Source organism: Athalia rosae, chromosome 1 (assembly GCF_917208135.1).
Source record: "Athalia rosae chromosome 1, iyAthRosa1.1, whole genome shotgun sequence".
In the NCBI taxonomy this organism is placed as follows: domain Eukaryota; kingdom Metazoa; phylum Arthropoda; class Insecta; order Hymenoptera; family Athaliidae; genus Athalia; species Athalia rosae.
Genome location: NC_064026.1, coordinates 29,824,094 through 29,842,740, shown reverse-complemented (window position 1 = coordinate 29,842,740; position 18,647 = coordinate 29,824,094). Strand labels below are relative to the sequence as shown.

Here is an 18,647-nt window from a genome sequence, read left to right as displayed (position 1 = left end):
TGGTTAACACTATAATGCCGTAGGTTTTTACGCTAAGTTACTGGCGGAAAATAGACCGATTTTTGAAAGGTAATATTAAATTGTGAAAATGTTAATTGGTCACTAATTAGAGATTAAAAAATGACACACCGATGGACGCCATAGCGTCGTTGTCGCGGCGCTTCCAGACTCGCACAGCCAGCAGCCGAAATTCACAAGGAAACGAATCTCCCGGTCTTCCGATCCTCCGCAAACTGACCTGCGACTCATTTATAACGGTTTATTGACGCGTGATTATCGGGTAACCAATACTCTATTGATATCTGTTTATCTGCCCTCACACGCTACGCTCATTCTCACTTTCCGCGGCATTTTCAGCTAGCTTTTTTTGCCGAATCCACCATCGGACCACCCGCCATCTTGTCAACACCGCACGTACTTCCGCTACCAGCGCTAGCAGACGGTGTGAGATCGTTTTATCACGCTTGAAGAGAGATCTCCGGAAAAAAATTATCTAAACCATCGCTTTTGCTGGAACTAATTAGATTCCAACAGATTTTCTTCTTTCTAAACGAAGATATTAACGCCAGTGACCTGGTGTGAGGACAAATGTCAGGGCAGTTCCAATGCACAGGGCATCGCGAGATAACGTCTATCGTACGCTAGGTTGCATATGTGTGCGTAATGAATTTATTCCCATCCACACGATCAAAAGATGTTTAATTTATGTTGAAACTGTAATAATAGAGTAGTGGACGAGTTATTGTCTTATTTATTTATTTCATGGTTTCTCTTTCTTCGTCCAATATCATCACACAGTACACCCGGTTTGATGTAATCCTAGAATAAACCTTGAAATATTTTTCTAAAAAACGTTTATATCAAAGAAGTCTGCAGCAAAAAAACACTTTGCATTACAAAGCTGATATTTTGATATTTTCTTGTGTCGGCCCATCTTCCATTTTTTCAATATAAACACTATTGAGAATGTTATTGAAGAACCAAATATCTTTGGAACACAAACATCTTCGGTGACTTAAGCAATGAAGAATTCAAATCCAGTAAAGGAGTCACCCACGAACTAAGGGTTCCAAAGCGGTGCTCTAAATTCATACTTAATCCGTTGGTACTTCAGGGCAGATGATTCAGAGTTTGGCGTTGTGATGGCTGTCATTAGTTAGTTGGCGTTCTCGCAGGCATCGATCCAATCATTGTAAACATCCAATGGCTCCGAAAGGAGATTTATAGTTGTTTGAAAATCTTCCAGGCATACACGGCACGTTATTCTGGCCGTGTTTCTTGATTTATCCCTGGAAGTGAATAGTTAAATTCTTATACGTATTCAAGTTTGAAATAATCTATGTTCTGACCACTTGAACTTGTGGTTTGTTTACACACATTTTAACCTCACAAGATTTTTCGTGGTTGCAAAACGGACAATTAAACTGAGTATCCAAAGGTTCTATCGCTTTTCTTTTACTTGGTGGCTTTCTCTTACTTTTTCTTCGGCCCATTTTCTTCTTGAGATAAAATTTATCCGGCTATTCCGAAATATTTTAGCACCGTTTAATCTATCCAATTCAATCCGATGGGTCAACAGCAGTCAATCAGATCAGACTTTTAAGTTGGTAATCATGCTTCACCTGTTGGACTTGACGTGTGGGGATCAGGGTATTCTAGGGACTTCAGCCCATTTTCTGTGGTTGCGCGTTTGAAACCGTTGAACAGTGGACTGTTGACTGTTGAGTCCACAATTTGAATTTTTGTGGTGGTTGGAATTGCCAGTGTTTGCAACTCGTACGCTTGTCTGTCAATGTCGGATATTTTTATTTGGCAGAGATTGGGTTCGTAAATTTTCGGTTCACTTGTAAATTTAGTAATCAGCTCTTATTTCTCTCAACTAATGTGTTAATACATTCACTTTTTATATGGTAGCACCGATTCTCAGGTGATCCATGATTTTGGCAAAACAGTATCACATGAGTTTGACGAGCTATTATTCGTATTATTCTTTGATAGATTAATCATGGCTATGGACCACCGCGATATACCTGAACAATACAAGGATGCTGTCAATCGAATGGTTGAAACTATGCATCAACATATAGAGAATAGAGGCCATGGGTAAGCTGATCCTGAAATGTACTAACCAAACACGTAGAAGCAATGGATAGAAGTGAAGCTGTCAATCTAAATTGTATCTCAGCAAATACTGATATTTTGAATATCTATTGAAACGTTTATGAGATTTCAGGTTTGCATGGTCAGTAGATGATTTTGATATCGGAGCTCCGATGGGAAGAGGGAAGTTTGGCAGAGTTTATTTAGCTAGAGAAAAAAGGACCCACTACATGGTAGCTCTTAAGACTCTGTTCAAGTCTGAACTGATCAAAGGGCGTGTAGAGAAACAAGTACTTCGTGAAATTGAAATACAATCACATCTAAAGTAGGTTAAATTGTAACGTACATTACGTACTACTTTAGGTACATATGTATCTCAACTTAAACTATTGTTCTCTCAGTTTAGATTTGAATAACACAGCTTACATCACTGTGGGTTTTGGGCTTTTATACTTTTTTTTATTGTCCTTAAGGAAAGTTTCAATGAGCATTTGATATTCTAGGCATCCAAATATTCTTCAGTTACTGACATGGTTTGATGACAATCGGCGTATTTATTTAGTCTTGGAATTTGCTGCAAGAGGAGAACTTTATAAGGAGCTACAGCGTCAGCCTGGAAAGAGATTTAATGAGCAGCTGTAAATATTACCATGATGATATTTTAAGTTGTTGAAAACAAAATTTTCGAGAATTTGCTTCATCTCTTGTACAAATGCGAGGTATTTTTTTCATGGCTTGTTTCTATTTCAGATCTGCCAAGTACACATATCAAGTAGCTGATGCATTACACTACTGCCATAAAAATCACGTAATCCACAGGGATATAAAGCCAGAAAATTTGTTACTTGACTTTGAAGGGAATATCAAATTAGCTGACTTTGGGTGGTCTGTCCATGCGCCATCTTCAAAGTAAGTACTGAAAATAAATTTAGATCTAATCATACTTTACTCTTAACACTCAAGTCAGTGCTAGCTCGGATCTCCCTTCAATTAATTGCAATCTTGCTGAAATGAGCAATTTTCACAAAGCAAAAAACGATTTCTAGTCAAACTCTATAGTTGAACCTTTTGACAGAGTAAGGATTCTTTATTTCAGACGTAGTACCATGTGTGGAACATTGGATTATCTACCTCCAGAAATGGTGTCAGGGCAGACTTATGACGTTTATATAGATCATTGGTGTTTAGGAATTTTGTGCTACGAATTTTTAGTTGGAAAGCCACCTTTTTTAAGCGATTCACACGAAGAAACGTATAGCAAAATTAAGGGTTGCATCATACAATGGCCACCATATGTACCTGCTGGTGGTAAAGATCTCATTTCAAAGGTATGAATAATTAACTGGACCTTCTATCACGGGTCCATTGATGCAAAATACTAAAATCAACATTTACACTTTTAAATCTGAACCATTGATGTTTTAGCTTATCAAACGGAGAAGCTCAGATAGAATATCGTTGCCTGCGGTGATGAAACATCCTTGGATACTTGAAAACAAGGATAAAAAATAGCTGTTTACCGCAAAATTTCGAAGTGATCTAAAAAATACCATTTATTCAACATAAAGTAAGAACAAATTTTCATATCAATGCATTGTTACATACACAGACTGACTTTGATCACTTTTTGAATGTATTTCTGTAATATTGGTTGAGGCACCAAAGTTGACTTTTTCTTAGCAATATTAAAATTAAATGAGACATCATGTATGTAATAGCCTTTTCAATATTCATCGTTTAAATTTGAAGAATTTAAAAGCCACCATTATTTTTCGGTATCTTGAAAAAATACTTGATTTATCCTTATATTTATTATCGATAAATTTATCCATTAATGCGATTTATGACATGTGGTTTGTAGATGAAAAAAATATTGGTTCTATACAGATTCCAATTATATTGGTTAGCCCTCTGTGTAAGCATATAGTTTTTTCAAATTCGCAATACATTAACCCTAACAAAAATAACTACGTAAGATATACAATGGTACAAAACGTGATTCTTCTGCTGGTCTTCTACGTGGCTTCAGACAATTCCTTGGATACATCTCTGTTCTTATACGTTTTGCAATCGAACATCTCATGTATTAGTGATCAAAGAACTACAACAATGAAAAATACACAGGTAATTGGATGATTGCTTTGCGAATATTGAAATGACTCTTCAATTGGTCATGTAACGGAAAATAATAGATGTACCAATGAATGTATTTCTCCCAAAATTACAGTAATGAATCCATCGTTAAAAGGATTGAGATATAAGAAGATTAACTTACACTTCTTTGTCTTCTTTGCTTTGCTTGGCCCACTGTTACTACTGGAACTGGAATCTTCGCTAGAAGTACTTGAAGTATTAATGCTATCACTACTACTACTGCTACTATTACTACTGTCGCTACTCGAGCTTGTGCTGTCGCTAGAATCAGAATCGTCCGAAGAACTATCTGAATTACTGCTGTCTGTGCTTGAACTATCTGAGTCACTTGTACTGTTGGAATCCTTTCTGATCTTCTGCTTTTGTTTAATAGTATCAACTTTTTTCAGTGGTTTTCTGCAAAATGCGGATAAAAATAAGAAATATTGATGATAAATTCTCTGACAGAAAAAAAACTGGACTTACAACTTCTCTACTTCCTTCTGCTTCATTGCTTTTTTCAATTGTGTTGTACGTGAATACCGGATCACGTATTTTCTCTTTCCTTTACATTCATAACTCCAGTGACCCATTTCCAAACATTTTTGACAGCGTACAGCTTGCGACGGGTAAGAATTTCTGTAAGCATATTGAAATTCGCATAATATATTCTCCTGAATTACACAATACCGAAATTATAGTCACAGTGTCAGGATGCTCTTTACTCAAAATGTGATCACAATGCAATTAATTATGTTGTAGAAGAAATATTCTATTGATGTTATAAACGATTTATTTTTGAATAATATAACCTATAGAAAATAATCCTCTGATAGAAATGTTCCATGTCATTTATAGACGATGTTCAAAATTGTTATAAGTCGATGCAAAAATGTTACATACGTTTTTTTCATCAACTTCATACCATACGAGCTCATCTTGAGGTTTCCTGATTATTACAAATACAAATCACTCTGCATAATCCAAAATAGTACAGCCAAAATTTGACAATAATAAACCGCGATCGCATGAACGCTTAAGTTTGAGCTTCGATGTGCATTGTTGATGATTGTTGCATTCATTTTAGGAGGAGTTGTAGATTCATCATGCAGGTGTCGTTTGTATGTGCTGAGTTATGCAGTGTGCCGCCTTGACGATTCTTGCATCCGTGCTTGCATCTGGATCAGAGATTAGGCTGGATGGCTATTTTTTTCAGTTTTATTGTTGTTACTGGCCGTGTTACTGACATAAGAGCGCTCGCTGCAAAAAATTTTCTCTGTAGACCGCAAATCACATAAATTCCATGTAAAACCGCGTGACACGATCAGCGTCGACGTACGTTATGCGTTGAAAGTTTTATCCAAAGGACGATCCAAACTGAAGGAACGTGATAAATTATTACTCGGCCAAAAATGATGAGGTGAAAAAGGACATCACAACATCGTATTCGCCGACAAACGGGCAAGGTATGCATACACAGATCCTGTTACAGAACTTTCTGTCCTACGTTGACTGAAGCTCTACCACTCAGTATATCTGCAAGAAATCTGTGATATGTGATATTTCTTCTGGAAACGAACTATCATTTCCACGAACTACCAAAATTTCCGAGATGCACATCCCTGTTTAATGAATCATCGAATCGTGATTAATTTAATCGTGCCAATGATGTCGTGACTTCTTTTTTCTGCAATCTTTCACTTAACTACGTAGGGACCTATGCAGTACCATTATGGTCCCCCAACCTTCGGGATACCCCATTTCGCCCCCTTACCTAATTAACAGTCTTACATTTTTAATAAATAAATGTCGCCTGATACGGACATGGTGGTTATTGTTGCTGACACTGATTTTGAGACGAATTCAACGACCTATAATATCATGACCTCTTAAGATAATTTTTCACCCAATTACACGTACAAGTGTAAATTCGGCCTTGATGCGGTATTGAAAATCAGAATATTTGAATCATCTAATCAAATTTCTTGTGGCGGAAATTTATTTCAATTAATAAAAACGAAAATTCATTTCAATAAATGTTCGAATGTTTATATATCAGCAAGCTACCGCGTCGACTGAAGATCCTATAAGAATCAGTAAACAGTGCGCCCTCGTGCCCACGTCAGATCGCAGAGGGCGTTAGATCGCTGGGACATCGAACCTCGGACATCAAGTCCCATAAAGCTGGCTGTCTTCCCATATTTTTCAGTCAACGATATAAAATACTTTGTTGTGAAGCTCATCGTATACTTACCAAGGGTACTTACGTATCAGTACCGTGAATATATGTATATATTTTATGAGAAAAGAGAATTCGAAGTTTTGAAATCATGGGTCATCGCTTCAATCGGAAACTTTATAATGTGTCTTGTCTAGCGTTTGATCTTCGGTGAATGATCTGTAGCTAAAAGAGTTTCTAGTTCAATAGTTGCTGTAAATTTGAGGTGAAGGAACATGAACTGCCCAGGGCTTTAACTCTTAACAATGCTGTAACTGAATAAACAGTATCTTTCACAATTTTCCATATTCATGTTACTTGTCACTGTTACAATGATGTATTTTTCCAATGTAATAACATAACAGCTCTACTTACTCATTAAACAAACGATTTTCATGAATCGTTTGCAATTGGACTATTCTGATTTATTCCACATAAATATGAGAAAGAGTTATTCATTGAAATTTGATCTTACTACTCTACAAAAGTATATTCTAAGACATCATATAAGAACAAGTTTATCATGACAAGGCAACCTTTTGTGCATTGTTGATACTGTGCAATAGCACGCTTGGCAGACCTAAGAAACTTTTAGCATATTTTGCCACCTGAATATTGTAATAGAGAATTGATGAAAACATCAAAAGAAGTACCTTTTCTCAGGATATTGATTAGATCAGTTTGAATCAGCTCATGTCTCCTTAAGCTTTCAACTTATAGTTACCTAATTTATTTATTGCTGCAATGTTGTCTAAAAATGCATGATCAATAGATAGTCCAATTCATTTGAAAACGAATTATGCACAACAGTCTGTATATCTCAATTGTCTAGTGCCTAGTCAATCTGTAGGGACTAAGACTTTTATTTATTAGCTGATATAAAAACAATGTGTAGTAATTAAACTACCTATTTTGATATAAAATAAAACAGTCCCTATTGTAAGTTGATCTTTGATATGATCAACAATAATGTGACAGACATTGTTCTTTGGCTTCTTTTGACTATACCTGAATATCTGTGCAAGTTTAATTTACTATATACCTTGTTCACTTCACTTTCTGACAGTAAACTTCCAAGAAATGGCCGCAGAATGTATTTTTTTTTATAGAATGGACAATGGCAAAACTTCTGAAGAAATGTGGCGTGATAAAGGAAAAGCAGAAACTCGGAGCAGCTCATTTACTACAGAAGCTGCAGCAGCCTCTGTGGATTCAAACTCTGCATCGCTAGCTGATATATTTGACACTGCTTTTACTTCTACAGTTGATCCAACGCCACAATCACGTTTTCCAGCAGGTAATATTATTTCAATTTCTATGGACATCTCATGAATTTTAATGCCTTATTATCATGATATTTCTGTTGAGGGATTGTCTCTTCTTGCCACTGTTTGGATACCATAAAAAATGTTTTGGCATTTCATATCTTTAAATTGAATTTCCCGAAGCAATACTTCAATTAATATTCTTCCAGCTAATGAAATGGAGTATGAGCATTTATTCGCAGAGAGTGATATAGAAGAAACTGATGTGCTGCCTGTTGAGCCATTTCCAACTCCAGCGCATCATTCAAATTCTGAAAATAATCTTATTTTCTGGCCATACCTCCCACCTACTGAACGAAGTTCACATTCACGAGAATATCGACATCCAGGTCGGGTGAACTGTAACATGTGCCAACATAGACAGGATAGAAACGTGCACAAAGATACTGTACAAGCACTACCGGATGGCAAACCTTGTGAAGAGAGAGTATGTGACAATTATCGACGGAAAAGAATTTTACATGGAGGAGATATTCCAGCTAAACATAAATCAAAGAAAAATGAAGAGCAAAAACTAAAAAATATTCAGCATGTCGATAGATTGAGCATACCAGGCCCGTCTAGGCTATTAGACTTTCCCGTCGATTACAGGTTAATAAAAAATGAAACTATCATAGAATTACCTATAACATTTCACAATACTAGCTATGATCTACAATTAATGAGAAATAAGAAAATACTGTGGACCTGTTACTGTTTATTGATAGCAATTGTTGAAAATTTTATTTTGTGACATGCCGCATATTATAGAGCTTCAAACGCCTTAAATTATAGCTAAAAGATATGTTGAATCTCTGTAGTGTAACTGGTTCTGCAAGCCAGTTCGGAAGCACCTCAGACGAGGGACCACGTGATATTCAGAACCCTAATACTGATGAACCTACTTTATATCCTGCACAAGTAGAGTTTAAACCAACTCCAGAAAGATCTCAACAATCACATCTAAAACACACCTCGAGTATGAATTCTCAAGTTTTATAGTCACCTAAATTTTTATAAAAAATTCTTATTTGATCATATGATTTTCTAGGAAATGATGAAGTGCCATCGGCTCCTGACTTACAATTGGATTGGTCATCGAGCAGTGAAAGTGAGAATGAAGAGGGCTCTGTAGAAGTACTTGGAACCATAAATCATAACAAAGTAATTATCTTGAAAATCTTGACCCTGCAACAAATTATGCATTCAGACCATTTTTTAAAAATAACTCAAACAGAACTGATACAGATCTAATTGGCTTGATAAACTGCTCATTGGCTAAATTTAAAAGCCATTGCACGTTATATATCATTATTCACAAGCTTTCACGATCTATCTGTGTATGCAGACTATTGGTCACTAATAAACCATTTGAAATTACAGCCAGTTTCACAAAATGGAAATCAAGCCACAGGACCTGTGCCAGTGGTTGATCTTACCACAGAGTCAGATGACGAACAAACCCCACCCCAACCTTATCAGAATGAGCCAACAATGAATTCTGGCAATCACTTCCACAGTCACATACCCCATGCTCATAGGTGTGTTATTATTAGTTCTTATTACTCAATTCTTATTCGAGTACAATGTTATTTGCATCAACCTTTCAGGGTAAATTCTTGCTGTATGCATGGGCCTCCGGAATATGCTCATCATCAAGTACCGGGGTACTATCCTACTTACCATCCAGGTGATTAAATGCTCAGTGCTAGCTAGGCAAAACATACCATATTTTTGACCTGATGATGTATGAGCAAAATAGATTTCAACATAGTGATAACATCTTTTCACTTTTTAATATAGTATTTTACATTTAATGTGTCAGAAGCAGTCATTGGAGTACCAACCCCAAGGATTCATCCAGTGCATGAGCGATTGTGGTTGAATCAACAACGAATACAAGAAATGCATCGGCGTAGACTTGGTCCGCATTCATCTCATCTTTTGTGAGTTTTGATCCTTTGAGTTTAAATGTATGCTAATTTAGATCCGATACATTGATTAACGTAAGCAAATGGATTGAATTTCTCTCATATGTAGATGTATGCCACCAAATCCACAAGTGCCACAGCCAGGCTTGCATTTGTGTAGCAGTAGCAGTGGCATTAATTCAAATGCTCGTTGCAGTGGTACGGAGGAACCAATGTACACAGAAAATTATCAGTCACCGCTACCTCCACCGTCTCCACAGCAACCTACTGTCTACAGTCGCCCAGAAATTCTGCCCCCCAACATGATGATTGGAAACCCCTGTCCACCACCCGTTATGGTAATAAAATATTATTTTTCGAATCAGTATTATTAAGAATTATGAATGGAATCGTAACACTTGGAAAAAACATAAGTTACAAAACAAGTGCTACTTCAGATAAATCCCATTCACCCGCCCGAGCCCATGGAGCCAGGACCTGACATGCCTTCAATGCCGGTACATCAACACGTACATCATCATATGTACCACTACCATCCACCACCAGCTCCTCGACAAATTCCACCACGCACACATCATCTACACATCAGTTTCAGCTCACATATGGTGAGCATCATTTTTGGAAAATTCAGTTTTACAGTTTTCCGGAATACGAGGCATTCAATGTGTTTTCTCTTTCCAATAGCATTCAGGTGCCGTGTTACCTAACTGTAGGCGTGGAGGCCCGGAAATGTTACTGGTGCTTCACCAAGCACGCATGTCAGCACGTCTCGAGCATTATATGCGTATAGTAGATCAACGACGTATGACACATATTAGTTGCGGAGCCACACAGGAATCTATTGAAAGCCATACATTCCCACATAAATACAAGCGGGTAAGTATTCTTTGCCTACATTGACCTTTTTATTGAACGTTTGATATTGGCAGGTAAGCTGGTGATGAAATCGAATGTTGAATATAACAAATTTCTTATTCCAGGTGAAAAAGATAGAAAATGGGGAAGACTCTGTAGAAAAATGTACAATCTGCCTCTCCGAATTTGAAGATTGTGAAAGTGTCAGGTGGGTAGTAGTATTTTACCTCATGAGGTCAGGTTGAACATCCCGTACCTAGCATAAAATGGACTAGTATATAAAGCTATCAAAGCAAATTGACATTTGTTATTCTTGTTTTAAGGAGGCTTCCGTGCATGCATCTATTTCACGTAGACTGCGTTGATCAGTGGTTGTGCACCAACAAGCGATGTCCTATATGCCGTGTGGATATTGAGACTTTTCTTCACAAGGAGTTCTCAGCTACAGCATAGCTCAAGGTCGATAGAATTTAGTAATTATTCCCGTCTTGTAAGTATAGTTATTATTCAGAAACTTACTGCCTACATCGGCAAAACAATTTTGCATGTTCTTTTTTTTTCTTCTCAAGTATGTATTGAATGCTTCTTTGTCATAATGTGATTGAAAAGAAGGAAGAAATTGTGCAACCCCAAACTTATAAAAAATTAAGTGAAAGACCTAGGCTCCAGATTGTACTAGATGTATTAACCATAGTGTATACATCGAATCGCTTTAAATAATTATTGTTAATCGAAAAAGTAGGGATATACATATTTGGGTGTTTCAGAAAAGACTTTTTTCGTCGACAACAGACGTCTGTTGAAATCTGAGCTCTTAATATTAATATTTACATGTCCCTCATCGCACTTTTTTACTTTCCATAAAATTAACATGGGAAAAATATTATTTCTTGTTTTTGAATTTTGTTACTCGCCAACAAATTAGTATACAGATATGACCAAAATATATTTTTGTAGGAAATTGAACGCTCTTCGCTATGGAACGTTAGGGAATTGAAGGCGTCTTTTTAGGATCCAATGAAAGTTTTTGAGTTTGTTCCCAGAAGAAAAAAAAAAAAATTCCTGAAACACCCTAATGCATAGTGATTTCGATTTATCGATCACCGCTCATTATGATCCGTATTTTTTTTCTACTAAGACAACAGTTTTCAATTGATCGCGAATGGGTGATCATGTAGACAAATCTCGTTTCAAATGGAATGAAATATAAATAATCTGTGTCGTCAATTCGTGACTTTTGTTTTCTTGGGCACTATTTTACGAGAAATAACACAATGGAAAGAGACTGAATAATTCTAGCCGATTATTCGGCATGAACTTTATCTGTCTTCCAATCGATTTTGTTTCAAACGTGACAAATTTAAATTAGTGTCATCCTCATTTTAGTTCTTGTGACGCCAAAGTATCAGAAAAGAGATTCAAGTCTGCGTTTGAACTATCCGGTAAACTACCCAAGAACTGTTTTAATGTTGATAGCTCAATTTTAATATCTGCATGTGTACATATTTATTCGCTATATTATGATTCCATTATGAATTATTTTAACTATAGTTCATCATGGGGCACTTTGTTTCGTACAATTTTTAAATGGTGCTAAGCAGAAAAATTTTAATAGGGTGAACTTTATTATTTTCTTTTGTATTATATAATTATTGTGTTATATGTATGTCATTTTATTTGTGTATTCATCTTTATACAATTACGGATAATAACAAATATCGTTTATTAATTGTGTGAAACATTAATTTATTATACTAAATAGTTGTGGTATCAATTCATATTGATAACTGATGACCGAAACTATCTCAATGAAATATATACCTATAATGTAACAGATTTATGATCATAGTAATTTCAATTGGTTATTAAAAAATTTAAGGAACATTACTGAGATTAAACAAAGTATTAAAATGCCGAAACAAAAAATCCTCCGAACTACTCGTACTGTTGAAAAAAACTGTACAGTCATCAATTCAAGCAGCTTTCTTTAGAATTCCATGCTGAAAATTTTCACGTTTTTACTAGATCAATAGATCAAAATTTTCAGTAAGAATAATATACATACACGTAGTACGCTATTACAACCAATTGTTGCATACACTTATCTTGTGGATAGGAATAAGTATGAAAAATATATCATGATTGCTTCTTTGATCCTTCATTGTTGGTAACAAACAGTTCATTATGTTACTAATGTTATTTCTGTGAACAAAATCAATGTGCAAAAATTGCCTTGCCAAACAACAGTTTCTCCTCCCTTATTCGAGAAATATACATATATTTCCACGTATTTTATCTTTTTTTCACTGTTCAAACGATAAAGTTCCTTTTTTTAATTGAAAATGAAATATTTAAATCTCAAAAGACTAGAAAGTAAAGGCTTAATCAACTGAGGTACTATTGCCGTATGTCTTAATATTTTTATCGGAGAATAGCTGCAGATATAATATGCATATAAATAATATCTACTACATTTGTAATTAATATTTTCAATGCTTTTTAATTTATAAATGGATTTCTTTTGTATGATTGAAGTAATTCGCAAAAAAATGTACACAGAGTATAAACATTAGTGAAAATGAAAAATATATGTATGATGTTAAATTATCTCAAAAACGAGGATAAAACAGTGGAAAAAATTCTTTTACACGATGCTTATATATAATAAAATGTATATCAATTCAATGCAATAAAATGAGTTTTGTATCAAATACTAGAATAAGGATTTATAGGCGTCAGAGTATATCATTTTCAACGAATTTAGACTTATATTCGTGGGTTATTTACATATCTAGGAATATGAAGGGCGGTATTCAGTCAGCACCCTGCACCCTGATTCTAATTGCGAAGCGCCAACTTTCCATTCAAAGCTACTCACTGGTTGGTCAAGACAGCGTATCCCATCCCTGATACGATGGGATACTCACTACTGTATACATATGCAACTCATAGCTTATAGAGAACGCAACTAGACAAGGTATTCGACGAATTGAATGCAACTGCGCAGTCGGCAAAGCGTTCGTCAACTTTGCAGTAAATTTTAGGTTATTTGACGTTTGTTTGAATCTTGAAAAATATTGTTTGCAGAGTATACGGTGTGGTGGATGGAACAGAATTAACATGTCAGAAAATTCGACGAATGACGAATACGCCCACGTCTCCAAAGGACCCTTGAAATTGAAATGTGACTCGGCAGTGGTGAAAAAGTAATATTTATCACAACTACCTCTTTTCACTTCCTCTCACTTGGCTCTTTCATAGATTGAAAACTTTTTTTAATATTAGTGTGTTATGAGGGGTTAATAGGAATTGAAGATTTTTAGAGTTGGGGTTGAAGATAAATATCCTAATTGAACAGGGGATCAATTTGATTGGAAGATAATCTTTTCAATCTCATTCTTTTTTGGATGTATCGATGTGTTCTGTTCCAGAAAGAAGAAGAAGAAACAAAAAGAGCAAAAGACGATAGAAATGGCAAAAATCATTGATGAGGAAAAATCCAAATCGGTTGATCTCAAAAGAACCAAGGCGGAGCTAGCCTTCCAGAAGATGCAAGAGAAAATGGTAAGTAAACTTCAATTGTGTAATTGCTGGAGAGTTACTCCATCTTAACATAATTAGCCACCCTCTGAGAGAAAGTTAATCTATTATCATGGTAAAACTTACAGCAAACAGAACGGATAAAACAAAAAGCATCAATGACACACAAACAGCGAGTGGAGGAATTTAACAGACATTTGGACAGTCTAACAGAACACTTTGACATACCAAAAGTCAGCTGGACTAAATAAATATACCAGTTTTCAGGAGATATCACTTTCAAGTTGCTGTGTAGAATTGTAATAAAAATTTATTCCAAAATATATTTTTTGCATAACAATATAGTGCTAATCGAGTGATTCACAATACAAGGACTCACAATTATCAAAAAAATGTCCTACCTCATAACTCTATTAAAATGTACTCTTCAAATGTTAAAGTGTACTATATGTATATTCCAATTTATTGGATAATGGTCTAATATTCTATATTTCACTGATAAACTATGTGTAATAGTCGTAACTACCACTGAAAATAGTCGTAATTTTATTGCAGTGAAAAAATGTTGAGTCGTAATTGTGTAGGATATAAATCCTAACACGTTTGTCTAAGATATACACGTCTGAGATGTTGAGGCATTGGACTTTTTCAGTAGAAATACTATCGTTAGCTGATCTAATAATAATGGACGGACAGAAGTATGTACTTATTTCCTATAAAAAATAGAACTAAGAATCAAATTTATGGAAATTATACAAATAGACTGGACTTTTTCAGTTGCAGTCATACTATCGTTAGTTGTTCTAATAATAATGGACGGACAGGAGTATGTACTTCTTTCCTATAAAAAATAGAACTAAGAATCAAATTCATAGAAATTATACAAATAGATTGTGGGCTGGTACGCCTTACTTATTCTGTAACAAATATATAGATGTCTCTACCGATCTCACTGATTGTTTAGATTGATCAATAAATCGTCAATATTAAAGTTCAAAAATTCTTCAATCACAACAAATCAAGTACGTCAAATGAACGGAATTCTCTAGTCATGTAGCTGCAGATAAAAATAGGATTATACGAATAATAATTATACAGGTATTAGATGATTTGAAATGGATATTAAATATGCAATCTCGCATTTTATAGACGATGTCAATCCGTGCAGTTACACTGCTTGAACTTGTGAGATTCGTGTTGTTTTTTTGAGCATTGCATTAATCCTTTGAATATTTCATTCTCTTGCTATTATGAAAAGGTTTTTGCTGTGCGAACTAATAAAGTACGAAAAATTTAACGATAAGTATTTACGTTTTAGGGCTTCGCGTGGAGCCAAAAAATATTATATAACTTTGATCTCACGTAATCAAAGTGCAGCTTAATATCAAGATTCCTGTTTCAAAACTTGATATGTGAAAATAATGATAAAGTACTAGCACGGAATGTGATATTCGGTTATGAACAAAGAACACAGTCATTACAGGTACTGCAACCTATTCACAATAACGTCAAGCACCATATAAGGTAGTCATGAATGAGGGAATATTTGTTTTCTAAAAGAAACGCATGGTAATCAGAAATAAGACTACGGAGAATGTGTTACATGAACTCAGAGTGATACCTCCGTTGCCATAGTGAAACACTTTGATGTAATTTTCTGTTTGCACCCATGGATTACTGCCATCGTCAAAGTGCATTGGACACTGATCTCTTTCACGTTCATATTCCTATAAACGAAGATAAGCCGAAATGAAATCCATAACCGAATTGGTAAGGTGGATTTGAAAAGATGTATAATATAAAACAACGTACTTGTAGCTCTAGTGCAACAGCAGCACCTTCGGTGTAGTTACTACTTGTTACGTCTTGGTTAAGGTCACAGTAAGGTCCAATGGCTTGAGACATCAACACTCGATTTAAATCTGCTCTCTGATAAACCCAACAGCGATATTTACTGAATGCATCCAATTCATCATACGTGATAAGGTACGACTTCAAATTTTCTTTCCAGAAACCGATGCATTTCATCTTGTAGTCAGGTGTGCCTATTTTGAACGACGAGTTATTTATTTTTTCTCTTCTGACGCAAATATTAGTTTGAAATTTTCAATTATGTTTGTCTACTGAACTCACTGTAAATGTCTACTGGTCGACCCAAGTGATCCACAGATAGGCAGTAGGTTTCATCGATAGCCACCTCTTTCTGATCAGTATCGCATACCGATAAGTCAGAAATATTTTGCTTACAGTAAATATTTGGTCGAGGGGAAAGTGTCACACCACCTAAAATTCTTGTTTCGAACAATATGTCTCCTCTCTGATTAAACATATATTTTCCTGCCACCGGACATCTGACTGGTACTGGATGTTTTGCTGCAAGTAAACTGATATGGTAAACATCTGCTCGTTGTACCCAATGTCATCAAAAGCTTGGTGCACGAGCGATTACGACTAATTTAGTTCAATTTTGTATGTATACCTAGGAATAAATCGTATTTCCAAGCTTCTTTATTGGGGAATTGAACCCAGGAACACACCGTATGAAAATCGTCTTTGATAACAGCAATACCTCGTCTATATCTTATAATATTATGGTGTTGTGGAACAAAATCAAAGCATACGTAATCCTTTTGGCTGTGAAGAAAATGAAATACTTATTACGTTCAAATTTATTGAAATTTTGCAAATTTGTAATCTTTCGAAATAAAATTTTTTTAGTTTTTTACCATCCATCAACCGTTAATCTGGCCATCATTACTCTGGTATCCCTTTGCTCACGACAGACATAAATAGTTCGTCTATAACGCCCCTCGTCTGGATACCAAGTTTCTATGATATGTGTCTCATTGATGAAGATGTCAGCGTCTATGTTGGCAGTATTTATCCAATCACCCGTCATGTTTTGGGGTAGACGGCAGCCTGGTTCAACGACTTCGGCTTTCACTGGTGTAACCCTGAGACGCTCAGGACTTTTCTCAACTGTTTTCAATGTATTACACTCAGCTGTTATAGAAACACCAATGTATAAATCGTCATCACGATTCTTAAGAAAACATCGATATTTCTCATCCTTTCGAGATTCTTTGGTATTTGCAACAGCAAAAAAGTGATTTTTGTCAACAAACCAGTCTCCCAAGCAGCTATATTCCACCACTAGTCACAAAAAATACCTCAATTTATCGAATGAACTTGTAAAATATTTATAATATAGTTTCGTATACAATTATTTTTAAGTACTCACATGCATCCGAAGTTCCTTCCAAACTTTCGCATCGTTTGTAATTGATTGTAAACTTTTGATTTGTTATCAGAAATTGAGTTCCAGCCGTTTGACATGAACGGATGTGCGCATCTGGGTTGTTACATTCACCGGTGAATCTGAATCGATTCTATTGAAAAACAGATATGAATATTTCAACTCATAAGTTTGGCAGTTACTTATACATAATAATAACACAGATATCAAAAGTTGGTCTCAAAAACAATTTAGTCAAAAAATCATACTAACTTGATAAGCGAATTGCCAAACACCTTCGAGAGATGATCGACAATTGACAGGGACATAGTTTTCTGAGAATAAGGTGATTAATTGTTGATCTGGATGAATACCGCTGCATACGTTTTCTACTGTTGGCTGGACACCATTTCTTAAATTTACGCAACTGGCTAAATTGGATTAAAATAGAGAAAACTATGTTAAGGTACATATTATACAAGACATTTAATGAGTATCATATAAGCTCTGGTCTGATTATTTTTAAACTTATAGCTAGCTTGAAAACCTACAGGTGATGTTTGATAATCAATAAGCAAGACTTACATTCGAGCTTCTCCAAAACATTGACTGTTCTGACAATAAGCTTAACGCAGTGGTAGCAGATGTCTTTTTGAAATACAAAAGTGTAATTAACATGATATTCTTCAAGCATGTTGACACAGAAGCCCTTGCCAGTCATGGTTTCTGCATTGATTTCAGTCTGTGTTTTTTGGCCATTTTCCCATGAAAACCATGACCCTCTGATTATGAGTGGAATCTGACAAGGGTTTTCATCTTGACCACTTGCTAGACTGGCTGTAAAAAATATGTGATGAATCGTGAGTTTGAAAAGTGGAAATTGATGATGATGCATTCTTTCAGCAAAAGACATAGATAAATCAAATGTTCAAAAATCATTACTTATCTATTTGAACTTGATGACATGGATGAAATACGGCGTTTTTATACTACAATGATATTACAAGAGATAATAACAAATAAACAACAACGGTTATTACTACTTGCTAACAATTGGGCTAGAACAATAACAGAATAATTGAAAAATATTTCATGCTTACCGTGTATAAAGATGCAGCATAATATGTGAGTAAATACTGTCAGTCGTCGTTCCATATTGCAGCACTTGTCAAATCGATAAAACTGAGAAACTTATAAAAAAATCAGTTAATTCAGATTACATTAAAAGTTGCAATTGGCAGACATCGTCACTCATCCACGCCCTACGAAGGCATCATCTAACGATATCACCACCACAAACGCAAGACGGGCCACAGGAATCTCATTCGTAT

General features: G+C 35.4%; 6 protein-coding genes and 1 long non-coding RNA gene across 13 annotated transcripts; 4 read left to right on the top strand and 3 right to left on the bottom strand.

Annotated features, from left to right (window-relative positions):
* Positions 1 to 144: 144 nt before the first annotated feature.
* LOC110116866 lies at positions 145 to 740 on the top strand. The gene is made up of 2 exons (XR_002305535.2): positions 145 to 280; positions 358 to 740. It is a non-coding gene; the product is annotated as an uncharacterized LOC110116866 (long non-coding RNA).
* Positions 740 to 1,594, bottom strand: LOC105683706 (transcription elongation factor 1 homolog). Its single transcript, XM_012396484.3, has 2 exons — positions 1,378 to 1,594; positions 740 to 1,289 (listed from the first exon to the last, which is right to left on the bottom strand). The coding sequence occupies exons 1-2, from the start codon at positions 1,491 to 1,493 to the stop codon at positions 1,157 to 1,159; spliced, it is 249 nt and encodes an 82-aa protein (XP_012251907.1). The 5' UTR covers positions 1,494 to 1,594; the 3' UTR covers positions 740 to 1,156.
* Positions 1,506 to 3,810, top strand: LOC105683704 (aurora kinase C). The gene is made up of 7 exons (XM_012396482.3): positions 1,506 to 1,823; positions 1,999 to 2,103; positions 2,234 to 2,425; positions 2,604 to 2,738; positions 2,851 to 3,009; positions 3,197 to 3,428; positions 3,526 to 3,810. The coding sequence occupies exons 2-7, from the start codon at positions 2,006 to 2,008 to the stop codon at positions 3,610 to 3,612; spliced, it is 903 nt and encodes a 300-aa protein (XP_012251905.1). The 5' UTR covers positions 1,506 to 1,823; positions 1,999 to 2,005; the 3' UTR covers positions 3,613 to 3,810.
* LOC105683705 (zinc finger CCHC domain-containing protein 10-like) lies at positions 3,628 to 5,857 on the bottom strand. Its single transcript, XM_012396483.2, has 5 exons — positions 5,573 to 5,857; positions 5,137 to 5,493; positions 4,720 to 4,872; positions 4,376 to 4,650; positions 3,628 to 4,201 (listed from the first exon to the last, which is right to left on the bottom strand). Exons 2-5 carry the CDS (start codon positions 5,169 to 5,171, stop codon positions 4,194 to 4,196), a joined length of 471 nt encoding a protein of 156 aa, XP_012251906.2. The 5' UTR covers positions 5,172 to 5,493; positions 5,573 to 5,857; the 3' UTR covers positions 3,628 to 4,193.
* On the top strand, positions 5,561 to 13,747 carry LOC105683703 (E3 ubiquitin-protein ligase Arkadia). Of its 7 annotated transcripts, none has more exons than XM_048649883.1 (13): positions 5,561 to 5,699; positions 7,561 to 7,748; positions 7,926 to 8,367; positions 8,577 to 8,734; positions 8,807 to 8,919; positions 9,139 to 9,296; positions 9,366 to 9,445; positions 9,587 to 9,701; positions 9,883 to 10,024; positions 10,124 to 10,291; positions 10,371 to 10,562; positions 10,667 to 10,749; positions 10,865 to 13,747. In XM_048649883.1, the coding sequence occupies exons 2-13, from the start codon at positions 7,562 to 7,564 to the stop codon at positions 10,992 to 10,994; spliced, it is 1,968 nt and encodes a 655-aa protein (XP_048505840.1). In that variant the 5' UTR covers positions 5,561 to 5,699; position 7,561; the 3' UTR covers positions 10,995 to 13,747. The 7 variants fall into 7 exon arrangements, with proteins under 7 accessions (XP_048505840.1, XP_020706737.2, XP_020706736.2 ...); XM_020851078.2 differs by having other exon boundaries at positions 9,796 to 10,024; XM_020851077.2 differs by having other exon boundaries at positions 9,584 to 9,701; positions 9,796 to 10,024.
* LOC105683800 (protein FAM32A) lies at positions 13,614 to 15,081 on the top strand. Its single transcript, XM_012396698.3, has 3 exons — positions 13,614 to 13,747; positions 13,973 to 14,105; positions 14,210 to 15,081. Exons 1-3 carry the CDS (start codon positions 13,662 to 13,664, stop codon positions 14,330 to 14,332), a joined length of 342 nt encoding a protein of 113 aa, XP_012252121.1. The 5' UTR covers positions 13,614 to 13,661; the 3' UTR covers positions 14,333 to 15,081.
* Positions 14,374 to 18,624, bottom strand: LOC105683797. The gene is made up of 9 exons (XM_012396695.3): positions 18,417 to 18,624; positions 17,902 to 18,153; positions 17,590 to 17,747; positions 17,323 to 17,470; positions 16,808 to 17,234; positions 16,561 to 16,715; positions 16,215 to 16,454; positions 15,894 to 16,126; positions 14,374 to 15,808 (listed from the first exon to the last, which is right to left on the bottom strand). The coding sequence occupies exons 1-9, from the start codon at positions 18,469 to 18,471 to the stop codon at positions 15,635 to 15,637; spliced, it is 1,842 nt and encodes a 613-aa protein (XP_012252118.2). The 5' UTR covers positions 18,472 to 18,624; the 3' UTR covers positions 14,374 to 15,634.
* Positions 18,625 to 18,647: the final 23 nt, after the last annotated feature.

Bases quoted from the DNA above. Each gene is read 5' to 3' on its own strand.
- LOC105683706 (XM_012396484.3), bottom strand. From the start codon at position 1,493: ATGGGCCGAAGAAAAAGTAAGAGAAAGCCACCAAGTAAAAGAAAAGCG. The intron at 1,290-1,377 runs GTGTGTAAACAA...ATTCACTTCCAG, and splicing joins AAATCTTGTGAGGTTAAAAT to GGATAAATCAAGAAACACGG.
- LOC105683704 (XM_012396482.3), top strand. From the start codon at position 2,006: ATGGCTATGGACCACCGCGATATACCTGAACAATACAAGGATGCTGTC. The intron at 2,426-2,603 runs GTAGGTTAAATT...TTGATATTCTAG, and splicing joins GAAATACAATCACATCTAAA to GCATCCAAATATTCTTCAGT. The intron at 3,010-3,196 runs GTAAGTACTGAA...TCTTTATTTCAG, and splicing joins GTCCATGCGCCATCTTCAAA to ACGTAGTACCATGTGTGGAA.
- LOC105683705 (XM_012396483.2), bottom strand. From the start codon at position 5,171: ATGAGCTCGTATGGTATGAAGTTGATGAAAAAAAC. The intron at 4,873-5,136 runs GTATGTAACATT...ATATGCTTACAG, and splicing joins ATGAAGTTGATGAAAAAAAC to AAATTCTTACCCGTCGCAAG. The intron at 4,651-4,719 runs GTAAGTCCAGTT...CGCATTTTGCAG, and splicing joins CAGAAGGAAGTAGAGAAGTT to AAAACCACTGAAAAAAGTTG.
- LOC105683703 (XM_012396479.3), top strand. From the start codon at position 7,562: ATGGACAATGGCAAAACTTCTGAAGAAATGTGGCGTGATAAAGGAAAA. The intron at 8,368-8,576 runs GTTAATAAAAAA...GAATCTCTGTAG, and splicing joins GACTTTCCCGTCGATTACAG to TGTAACTGGTTCTGCAAGCC. The intron at 9,702-9,795 runs GTGAGTTTTGAT...TCTCATATGTAG, and splicing joins CCGCATTCATCTCATCTTTT to ATGTATGCCACCAAATCCAC.
- LOC105683800 (XM_012396698.3), top strand. From the start codon at position 13,662: ATGTCAGAAAATTCGACGAATGACGAATACGCCCACGTCTCCAAAGGA. The intron at 13,748-13,972 runs GTAATATTTATC...GTTCTGTTCCAG, and splicing joins GACTCGGCAGTGGTGAAAAA to AAAGAAGAAGAAGAAACAAA. The intron at 14,106-14,209 runs GTAAGTAAACTT...TAAAACTTACAG, and splicing joins AGAAGATGCAAGAGAAAATG to CAAACAGAACGGATAAAACA.
- LOC105683797 (XM_012396695.3), bottom strand. From the start codon at position 18,471: ATGGAACGACGACTGACAGTATTTACTCACATATTATGCTGCATCTTT. The intron at 16,716-16,807 runs GTAAAAAACTAA...TTTTCTTCACAG, and splicing joins AGATTAACGGTTGATGGATG to CCAAAAGGATTACGTATGCT. The intron at 15,809-15,893 runs GTACGTTGTTTT...CTTCGTTTATAG, and splicing joins CTGTTGCACTAGAGCTACAA to GAATATGAACGTGAAAGAGA.